This window comes from Meleagris gallopavo, chromosome 15 (assembly GCF_000146605.3).
Source record: "Meleagris gallopavo isolate NT-WF06-2002-E0010 breed Aviagen turkey brand Nicholas breeding stock chromosome 15, Turkey_5.1, whole genome shotgun sequence".
Lineage (NCBI taxonomy): Eukaryota > Metazoa > Chordata > Aves > Galliformes > Phasianidae > Meleagris > Meleagris gallopavo.
The window spans coordinates 8,750,889-8,762,617 of record NC_015025.2 but is presented as its reverse complement, the minus strand read 5'-3'; the positions used below and the strand labels follow the sequence as shown (position 1 = coordinate 8,762,617).

The window sequence follows — 11,729 nt, the reverse complement described above, 5'->3', positions numbered from 1 at the left end:
TTTTTAAGGAAAGGTTTTTATAAATCATTCTTCAGCCTTTGGGAATGAGCCAATTTAATGCCAGAGTATCATTCCATTTCAAAGACTTGAAGGATTTGAGGAAACACAATCTGCTTTCTGAACAATGTGAGATGAATAAGTTGTGGTTTCATTAGAAACTAAGCTGTGGAGTTTACATTCAGAGCTCAACTTTTCCAAAGTTCAGCAGCAGCTCTTGGCTTGTCAGCAGTATTCCCCCGCAGCGCTCTTCTTGCACCAGCTCTCCTTCCTAAGCTTGCTGCAGCAGGAGAGCTCACTTGCCCCAGGAGCAGATGGCAAAGGACACATTGCTGCCAGCCAAAGTTTCTAGCAGTCATTGGCCTTAAAACAGCAGGGGAAAGGAATTCCCTCTGTAAAGTCAAGAATCACCAATCAAAAGCATAAGTCCTTATTTTTAGCTGTTTAATCACCGTGTTTGAGAGGATGCTGGAGAAAAGACTGATGTTGCTCCAAGCCTAGATTCTGTCCCAGATCCATCCTGACTCTGAGGCTGTCAGAACCCACCTGGGTCTTTTCTCAAGGTCACAGGATAGGTCTGAGATGTGCCCTGCTCCACAAGGACCTGTGGAAAATCGATTTTGTAACCGCTGCATTTCTTTTCCACCACGACTGCTGCACTGCAGCAAGTGCAGACATCCTGATAGGAGTAGCACATAATAGCACATGATGATGCAGGCTAAAGAGAGGTATTTTTGCCTACTTTCCATGTCAAAACATTTGGGAAAAGAAAAATAGGATTCTAATAGAGTAATGAGTTCAGCCTCATTCTGCAGCTCCGGACATGCACCCATCACCATCCCCACCACCACCTCCCAACATGTCACCAAAGAAACCTGCCCAAGCCACAGAGACACTCAGTCACATCTAGCTTTATTTTAATCCCGTCAGAAAAGTTCAAGAATTACACCAAAAAATACTTCAGTCTCTGCTACCTACTGACAAAAAATACACCACAAAATTATAAACTGTTCAGTGGTTTGCTGGAGTTTGGATTTTTGGTGGAGGGAGTGGTTTGTACATTTTGAGTGAGAAATGAATTTACAGATGGAAGGAGAAGGGAGGATAGGAAATCAGACAATGGCATTTGGCACTACATTTTTAGCTACACTATACAGTTATTTATCATGATGCCTGTTAGGACTGAGGAGTTCTGCCCTCATTTACACCCTCTAGTGTCTATGTATGCAAAATGGAGGACAAAACTGCCCAATGCGGGGAAGAAGGGGTCAGTTCCTAATTTCCATCCCAGTCTAGCCACAAATCTGAAAAAAGCAGCCTTAGAATGACGTAAACCTTGCACTCTGCTCCTGCTGCTCAGCATCTCCTGCCAAGCAGAATAACCTCACAATAATGAGCTGAATGGTGGCTCTGAATAACAGAACCCCTTTTTTTAAAGTCCCACCACTCTGTTTTAACTGCCATTTGTGGGGAGAAGATGTTTTACACCAGCTGGTATTGGCCAAAGCTTGGGGTCTGGTCTGGGTATGCAAGAGATCCAATGGGACCCTTCTACTCTGAGAGCATGTTATGGCCAACCCCTCCCTGACTGCCCAGAGTGACATTAAAGATTTCGGTATTGGGAGTTGGAGGAGGGAAGCTGGAGCATCTTTTTTCATGGGTGAGGGGAAAATTAAGTTAGAGGCTTAACAGTATTTTATACTATCACCACTCTTGGGAGGCTCCTCATGCTATAATAATGGCATTTCCTGGTCTCCTTGTGACCCTCAGGAAGAAGGCCTCAAAGGATGAAACCTCACATCACTTACTAAAGGTCGCTCAGGAAATCCATGCCAGAAGTAGATAAAGCCCTGATCTTCTGACTGCCACCATCTCTGTGCTCACAAATACACTCCTGCTTTCACTACAGCAGTTTTTATCCTGCTCCACATCCACACACCAGCCAGGGCTTCAGAGCCCAGTTGAGATCAGCGGAGCAGTGACAGCTCTTTAGGAATGCCTGGATCTTCCTGGATTTGCATAAGCCCCTGTTCAGGTATGTGTGCATGTGCTTTTGCACCTGTGCATATTTGAGGGAGGAGGGGATCCTTGTATCTATCAGCAAATGCACATTGATATTGGATTCGGTTTGATACCAATTATCCCCCCTTTGGCAAGCTAAACAACACTACAGTGTCTTTCTGACAGGTTCTCACTACCCTGTCTCTTAAAAGGGTTTCAGCTATTCTTCAACTGCATGTTAAGTCTGAGTCACAGCTTTCAGCAATGGCAATGTTTTGCAGGATTCCCTTTGCTGCTTTTATCCTCTCTGGCTGTTTATCTAATTTGCTTTTTTTGTTTTTAATTTCTTTTTCTAACAAATAGTTAAGCAATGATTTAAAAATATTTTTACATCGTAAGGTACAGTCAACATCAAACATGCCTTTGTACAAGAGCTCGACTCGGTTACAAATCAACGAGAACAATGCACAAAAAGAAATATCCATTAAGATGACTCCCGCACTTGGGTCTTATTTATTCCCATCGTGCTGCTAGGACAGCACCCACTCTCAATTAGAGCAATGCAGTATAGACACGGTGTTGTCCCCCCACCCTCCCACTTCGCCCATCACCACTCGTTAATTTTAATGACCTTCTGTTTTGGCAGCCTTGGCTTCATGGTTTACTGATCCTGAGGACAGCCAGGGCGATACAGCCCGGGAACTGGTCTGCTTGGCCATGCTGTAGTGGCTGATGACGGTGTAGAACCTGCCCCGGGAGTTGGAATCCTGTGCAGAGTAGTAGGCATCCAGGGAGGCTGGGATGCACCGCTTATGCTAGAAAGGAGGAGAAAGCAAGAGAAGTAAAGAAGGGTCCTATCAGCCTTAGGCTCTCCTTTTAAAAATCTCGTTGTTAGGTGCTTGCGTAGATGAAGTTTGACTCATATGCTGCAGTGAGAGCATCTGCTGCACAACCCCTACTGCCTTTCAGCAGCCATGTGGGAATGCACAAAGTTTAGACTCGGCAGCAGCCTTTCAAGCCTGTTGCTACTGGCAACCCTGACTGTAGGCAGATTTCGTTGCTGGGTTGGAAATGGGGGCTGTAAAATGAAGATTTGAGGGTTTCAGTATGTTACTGGCACAATACAAGGGCCGATGTCCCTGCCAGGAGTCCTACTAGAGTACATGGGGCAGCTTCCGTCCTGATGCAGAGAGAGCTCCATAGAGTGAAGTTCAGAATTAATCCTCAGCCAGGCAGAGGACAGACAGAGGCAGAGTAAGCTGCAGATATGCAGCTCTGTTGCTATGCCTCGTCTCTGACCTGTAGGATAACCACCTTGGAAGGATGGCAGGAAGCATGGCCCAACTGTCCGGACCTTGTCAGAGTTTCTTGGCTGTGCAGACACTGCCAGTGTGTCTCCTCTACGCTACTTGGGTGCTAAGAACTGCGCAGATAAATCAATTCACTTTGCAACAGCTGTAAAAGAGCAATGAAACAGTACAAAATATCAGACAGGATGGCATTCACAAAGTAGGACCAGTGATATAAAGGGCCCCAGGTATGATTATTATTAAATGATGAGACAACCCAGCTCCCATACCAATGTGATTAGCAGAAATCTGAGTTCAAAGCCTTTAATCTTTCCAGAAGTTCAGGTCTGGATCTGATTCTAAAATTCACGTCTGAGTCCTAAATTCACTTTTATACAACCTAAGAGAATAATTCACAATAGCTACTGTAAAAATAAGCTTACTCTATTTTCCAGCTCACAGACCATTCTCAGTGTGGTCAAGCCTCCTGTGTGTTTATGAGTTCATTTGTAGCAAAGAGTGAGAGACCTATTTTGCAATTATTATTATTATTTTTTAATCTCAACAGAGCAAGCAAATAGTTCTCTGTGAGTATTTGATGTAAAAACTGCAGGGCAGAAAGTTTTCAGAAACTAGGTTGCATGCTTTTGTTCTTGATAGATGCTCAAAAGCACAATAAATGAATACAGTGGGCAAATTTGGATTTCTTCCAGAAAGGACACATGTGCCTGCACTCTGGGAGCTTGCCTTGCATTAAAATGTATGCTAGTAAACCTTTGTCCCTTCAATGCGTGGGAAGCAAACATGGGATATTCCAGCTGCAATAAATCTATTCACAAATAGGAGGGATTGTTCCTGAACATCTGTCTGTAGTGTTCACCAAAGCTAATCCCAACAATTACAGTGTAACAGTAGCTGATGGAAGCAGATGCAACCCCACATTTCCCATAACACTTTTCCCATTTCAACACATTCTTGCCAAATGTTCTGTTTGGCCTGGTCAAAAAAGCAGACCAGACTGTAACCATGTAGTCATTTAGAGTCTATCATTATCTCAGGCAATTCATCCGTCTGAAGTTTCTTACCTTATAAACAAATCCATCTGGGCAACTGTGGTCATAAGTAAAGGCTTTGTATACCACAAGAAACACTATGCAGGCAAGGAATGCAAGAGCCAGACTTATGAGAATAGTGACCTACAAAAGAAGGATAATGTTACTCTACACATGTTAAAATGGCATATGAGCAACCTCATAATTAAAAGACTTATAGTAACATCCATCCTAACAGACTGCAGCCTTCACTCCACTGTGCAGTACTTAACTAAGCATGGTAATTGAATGAAGGCTAGATCCAATAGCCCTGAATCATCACATCATTTCCATTCCCCCCAGCCCCCTACCCCAAGACTTTCAGGAGTGCACATTCCTGTGTTTAACTCTTGCAGTGCTTTTGGCCTTCTTGGAGACTTTGCGTTCCCAGGCTCTCATCACCTGCTGGCCCAGCAGGACCCACCAGCAGCCAGAGCTCCACATTCAGAGCCTAATCTGTGCAGATAAGCTGCCTCACAGCCGTGGCAAGATATAATTTTTCTGATAGCAGAGGGAGGTGAGCAGTTAGGAAGAATGAAGCTTTAGGAGCACGTCCCTTTGTGTCTTCTGCTGCAAGGTGATGTTACTCCTTGAGTAGCTTGCAGAAAATGGGAAGAAATCCTCAATTTATCAAAGCTGTAAAAAGAGAACAGCCGACCACTGACAAAAGCCAGCACGTATACCCACAGCATGCCCAGGAGCAGGGAGGCAGAAGGTTTACTCTCCCCCTTCAAATGCCTGGATTGAAGCCCTGACCCTTGGTTTTAGCTGAGCTAAAACCTGTGTCCTTCCTACAGGCTGAGCAAGAGTCTCAAACACACATTGTTCAAATGCACTGAGGTTCAAGTTGATAATCACTTCATCAGAGTGTATGCATAGGGGTGTATGTCTGAAACACCTGGGACAACACCAACTCCCTTGTCCCTTTGCCTGAAGCTTTCTTCGTCCCAGCTGGTAGTTCAGCAAATGCCATGCAAAAGCCTCTGGACTTCTACTATCTTATTACAGTAATTCATCCTGTTGAGACTGCTGTCTCATGCCAATCCAGATTGGCATGAAAAAAATCATAATCCCTGGAGCTTCAGTGTTAGCACGCAAACTAGGGCTCATAATCAAATAAAGACACTTAGTGAGATGATGGGGGTGGGAACAGCAGTAAAGGATCATTTAGAACTGTTGCATAGCCAGCAGCGTGGGCAGGGAGCTGGAGCTGGGCACCACCAGGCAGAATTTGGCAGAATGTTTGCCTGCATGAGGAAGGTGCTGCAATTTCCTGAGCTCTGTGAGCCTATCGGAGCTTGCACTGAGGATGATCCTACAACAAAAGGTTGAGGTTAAGCATGAGTTTACAAGAGGGATGAGGATTTTTGAAGCTTTTTCCTACCTGCAGACTCAATCTGCTTGCTCCTGGCTCCAACTTTCCCACCAGGAGCAGAGCTCAAGACTGCAGACTCTCCCTGATTACATCAAAACTGAACCACTAAGGGAACTGCAATGGCAGGAAAAGGCATGGACCGTGTGTTTACCCTGCAGGCATATTCCCACCAAACCAGGCATGTGCTTATCCTTATAGAGAAAACAGACATCCAAAATATGCCCTCTCCCCAATAACAGGGCTGCACTTACCTGTATGAAAGGTAGCTATTGTCATTTACTGTCCTAGCAAGGAAGAGCTAGATTTTTTCATTTCTATCTAATTATTCAGTAATTCTAATTATGTTGGTCCACCCATCCTTCTGCTGTTCCAGTTACATCACAACTATTTTTATGTTCTTTTACAGGTGTCTAAGGAAATTCAATAGTATGTACAAGCAGAAGTTGTTCCTTTACTATGCGTAGGAGATTGGTCATAGTACAGAGGGGAAAATCAGAGTTAATTCCCACAGTATAGCGACCAAGCTTGTAAAGAACAGCAGCTAACAAATAACACACTGGATACATCTCAGAATTTGTCAATATAGTATTGCTTCTATATCAATAACGTAATATATCAATACATGCATGCTAATTGCTTAACATTGACTCACTCTGAATTTTGCTCCAAGTCCCCCCTTTAGTCATCGCAGTAGCTGTCATTCTGCGAACCTGTAAGACATGCAATCCCTGCACAGACTCAGAGGGATCACTGTCATTGCTTTGCTGTGCAGAAGGGACATCCCACACTCACCGATCCTGTAGAGGATTGCAGTGCCTGGTGAGATGCATTTCTAAGCACGTAAGGCATTGGCACATTTTCTCAGAGAAGCTAAAGCAGCCTTGGCGAATTCTAGAAGATCCAGAGCTACAAGTTTGGTGGCTTTTTTAAGGCAAAAAGTAAGAGTGAAGTTATGTCTACATGTACTATGCCAAATCTGACCCATCACATCCTGTTCAAATCCCAGGAAAAAGAGAGGTATGGAGACTTTGTCTAGCAGAAGCAATTCATAAATTCATTGTTAAATCAGAATATTTTAGAATAAAAGTGCAAAAAGGTAAGATGACTGGGTAAGATTGTAGCTAATAGGATTTTCTAGTGGTGAACAGTTCATTAAAGTCCTGACTCTCCTTTTAGAATAACTGCTCATATTAAGCCATCCTCCTTAGGGCTTAATCTGTTGCAAAATGGGTTAATTAAGCAAAAGGCAGGTGCACAGGGGCACAGGGAGAAGAACTTATTACTGGGTCTCATCAGAGAACATGTGTAAAAGTCTTGGTGTGCTGAAGAGATAGCTGGTAAAAGAGAAGAACAGCTGTATGAATTTGACCAGTGACCAAGAAAAAATGTGCTCCACTTCCTCTCCAGCAAAACACATCTGACTGTGAGTTTGAACGGACTTCCTGGATTATGCATGCCTACACTCTCTACTCTTTCCAACAGAAGACCTGCAGAAAAGAACCCTCTCCAAAAAGACCCTGATCTTGCAGGTCAATGTGAAAGAGCATGTCTCCCCATAGAAAAAAATGTCCACCAATTCTTTCTCATCTAAAAGAAGAGCACAGTAGACCCAGTAACTCCTCTCATAACACTGTATGTAGTAATGCACATACGAAGGCAGTACCTTCCTGGTCTTGGTCTACCAAAGCCAGTGTTCAGAGGCTAGTCTTGGCAACGGGCTCAGTAACTAAGAAATGCTCAGTTCTCCATAATTACAACCTACAGTGAATGAAGAAATCTTGCTTTGGTTAACCTGGAGGAACAAACTTAGGATCAGCTTAAAGGAAGTAACAAAGTTCACTGAAATTATGCTAAATACCATCCATGAATATACAGAGCATAACTCAGTGAGAAAGCATCTCTTGTTTCTGAGAAATAAGATGCTCATTCTCTAGCTTTGTTTAGCAAATAGAAGGGCTAGCTAAAGATCAGTACATCCCTAAGAGTAAGAAATCAGACAAAGATGGCAGGAGAACCACATGGGTGAGCAAGGAGCTCATGGAAAAACTCAAACAGAAGAAAATCTACAGAGTGTGGGTGCTGGCAACTTGGGAGAAATAGAGGAACATTGTCAGGGCATGCAAAGATGCAACAAGGAAGGCCTACTTCAAATCAAATCCTTCGGGGATCCTTCAGGGCTGACTGCAGCTAAAGAAGAGGCTGTGAAAGGGGAACATTCCCTGAGTTGTTGGTTGTCTCTCCCATCCAGAACAGTCCCATGCCTTCCTTCCGCAAGAGCTGTTGCCGAAGTTGTTTTGAAAGCCTCTCACTCTAAGCTAGATAAAATGGCCAAGTTCTTCTTTTGGCTTTCAAAACCAGAAAGAACTGAGCTGTCTGGAGTTGGAATGAATGTCTCTTCTTTTTCTAAATCCCCTGTGTGCACACAGCCTACGGAAATGACCATTAGTAATGTGATTTGACTGGTTCCTTTCCTCTTGCCTGCCCACTGAGCCCCTAAAATAATAAATTCCCATCCGCTCTGGCGCTCTGCTCCAGCAAAGTGCTGACACCCAATTCATTACCTCCCAGGAGCAGGTCCCTTCCGCTGAGCTTTCTTCTCCCTCCTGGGTGTAATTGAGCCCATTTTCACCTCCCTCCTGCCATTTCGTGCACTTGCAAAATTACAGCGTGACACAATATTACACATGATGATGCATAGTGTAAAATTGTTCTGGGATGAAATGTTGCATCCGATGTTAAAGCCCAGAGGAAAAGGAAGGAAAAATACATTCCCAGATATTTTGTCAAGTCAGAGCTAAGATCCACCTCTATTCCAGAAAATACAAAGCTTAATTAGCATTCAAACATCAAAGAATCATAGAGCTGGAATACCTAATAAACCTCCCTTTTTTCTTTTTCTTTTTTTTAATGAATAACATGAACCTTGGCAGTCTCTGAGCAATATAAACACACACAGAGGGGAAATAAAATTTAGTGAGCAGATAAAACCTAGAAGTGCTACAGGCATGAATTTATCATGTGTGACTGCTTGAGAGGGTAGCTGGAGGGGGATACTTGCCCACCCCTTCCCCACAGTCATATACAGCTCCCAAAGGTTCCCCTAAGAGTGGAGTGTGTCTGCTGGAACAGAGCAGAGATAACATCACAGCCACACCAAAAGTCTCCCCATCCACCATAAAACATGGAATAAGGTTTGATCTGAGCCTCCTGACATCACTGGAAGATGTTAAGCTCCCACCAACACAAGCGTGTTGGCTTGTGTTCCTTCCCCCCTTTCCCATAGAAGTACACGTTGCATTTTCACAACAGCACAGACAAAAATAACATACATTCTCAACAAGCAACATGAGATGCCTCTAAGTTTTTTTGTATCGTCCATTCAGGTATCCTTTCTGCTGTCCTCATTTTGCAAAGACAGTGTGCACCCATTGCTCCCCAGGGTAGTCAGCAACACCTGGGAGCAGTGAGTCACTCCAAAACTCAAACCTTAAGGCTCTGACTTGCATATGAGGATTTGGATGCAGTGTTGATGACCTGCTGAGCTACAGAGCCTTGGGCTGTTCCTGACTGCGGCACAGATCAGGGACATACTGGTGCCTGAGAGTCCTGTGAAATCTAAATTCTCTAGAAGTACCTGGTAAAACAGAAGAAAGCAGAGAAAGACAGATCCCGAGCTGCGGCTGATGGGAACACTACCACGTACTGCAGATATTCTGAAGGAATATTTTTCAGGCAGTGCAGGTGGGGGAAGGGTTGACAAATATTTTTTTTCCCAGTGAGTATTGGATGCAGACTGCTCTCTATTAGTGTTCAGCATCCAACCTGCGCTGGTTGGGTTGAGGGATTTGTAGAGTAGTTTTTTTTTTCCCACTTAAACAACATATTACTTACATTACCAGCTGGAAAAATATAACTTATAGTCATGGCTCAGGTGGTGGGGCTTGTCATTCCACCTTTATATATTGTTCACCTTGTGAGAACTCAGCATAAAAATGGTTAAAAACAAAAATAAAAAATTGGGCAGGGAGAGAACAGAACATGAGCATTCAATTTTAAGCCATCTCACCATGAACATGATGTCTTACAAAACTGTGAAGCAATACCTATTGGAAAAAGGACGTTGCAGGTTTTTTTCCTAACCAAAATAACAACTGTTCTATGAAATTAATCATAATTAATCTAACAAATTTGCTCTGAACAATATGGTCAGCAGAGATCTCAGTAAAATTCCTGAAAGATTAGACATTCATATGGAGATTCTCCATGTAGCTTAAACTAGGACTTAGTAAAACTAAAGGGGCAGCTCCCCCTTTCCCCATTGAGCTCTCATATTTAATAAATTGAATGAGTCCTTCAGATTCAGACCTACAAATGTCTAAATCTGCTCTAGTTTCCTACAGGACACTAAAATCAGCAGTAATTCGGCACTGTCTGTAGGCCCAGGTGTCTCCAGGGGGGTAAGAAATTGTCCATTCTAGGCTTTCATATATTCCTTTGACATATCTCAGTCTGGGTTTCCAGTTGAGAACTCAGCTCACCAGATAGAACATTACAATGCTAAAGCTCAGCCCCAGCACAGCTGATACTCAGGCACCAGTCTTGTCATCTGCTGTCTGAAATTTCTTTTGAAGACCACTGTGCTGCTGTTTCTTTGAGAGGAAAACAGGTACAGGGAGACCAGCCTTGGAGAAACTCAGCAAGAACCTCCTGCTCTTTGTGGACCAGGCATAAGTCCTGGAAGCCACAGCTGGCAGAAATTCTGTCAAGATCATTTTCGTAGACGAGCTACATAAGAGCTATGCTCGCATAGGCAAAAGGGTTCTTTCCATGTTTTATGCTAATGCCATTCGACCTGGAAACCTATCAACCCATTGACAACCTTGTTAACAATCTACAACAAAAAGGCAAAATCATCAGTCAATTTGCCACTGGGCCAGTCCCAAAGATCTTGATACTCAGGAGAAATTTTTCAGCTGTAAGGACATCACACTCTCATATCATACACTCATGATCTTATTATAAGAATTTATGCTCGACAGTGAAAAATTTAGGAGAGTAATTTATTCCCCTTCATTCCATAACTTCTTCCAACTGATAATTAGATGTAAGATTGACAACATTAAATCTTGACATGAAAGCTACAGCTAAAGTGAAAGACTCTGGAGCAGTTCCTAGCTCCAGATCCAGCTATCCCGGTTACCTCCTACCTGCATGCCAAGAGGAAATCCAAATGTGAACCACTCCAACCTTTGCATCCTGTAAGAAAACCCAGAAACAGGCAAAGAGGGAACTACTGCATGACTCATATGGTTTGACCAGGGAGACAAGGGCTCTGAAATACGCCTTAAAAAGAGCTACTCTATTGTTTAGACAACCAAAGCAGCAATGTAGTGAAGCAGCACCATGTTATACAAGATGATCTGCTGCACCAATAAAATTCATCCAGCTGCACTTCTTCAAAAATGGCATTTCTGTCCTGATTTATAACAACCCTTTTGTAATATGTTGCTGGTTTTGCTGATTTTTTGAGAACAACAGCCTCTAAAATTTTGAAAGGCTAACAAATAAAGTGGTAAAATAGTCTTCTTCATATTTGCCTAGTACTGTTCAAGAAGATGTAAGATTTGTCCTTTATTATTACAGCCCAGTTTTATTCCAGATGGTGTCCAGATTCTTAAGTAGCCTCTAGGAGATGCTTTGTCAAGTGCCTAAATCTTCAAAGTTCTGGGAAAATACTTCTTTGTGCTACATGGCTTCTATACGAAGCTTAAAGGTTTGTGTTTGGTTTTCTTATCTTTGAATTCGTGACCATAAAATAACTTGGCACCAGTCCTCCTAGAACTGCTGAACAATATCTGTGAGGATATTATAATCATGGGGTGCAAAAAATCTATCATCTGCTCAACCGTTTCATAGGTTTCTTTCAGCCCACACATCCCAGCAACCAAACTCCAAAGGACTTACAGGGTAGAGGCA

General features: G+C 43.1%; 1 protein-coding gene across 1 annotated transcript in view; it reads right to left on the bottom strand.

The window, feature by feature from the left end:
* Nucleotides 1-892: 892 nt before the first annotated feature.
* NSG2 (neuronal vesicle trafficking associated 2) overlaps nt 893-11,729 on the bottom strand; it is a 35,265-nt gene continuing 24,428 nt past the window's right edge. The window contains exons 3-4 of the mRNA XM_003210286.4: nt 4,373-4,483; nt 893-2,813 (exon numbers count right to left, since the gene is read on the bottom strand). Of these exons, the coding sequence (XP_003210334.1) occupies nt 2,622-2,813; nt 4,373-4,483 (303 nt within the window). The 3' untranslated portion in view covers nt 893-2,621. The remainder of the gene's footprint in view (nt 2,814-4,372; nt 4,484-11,729) is intronic.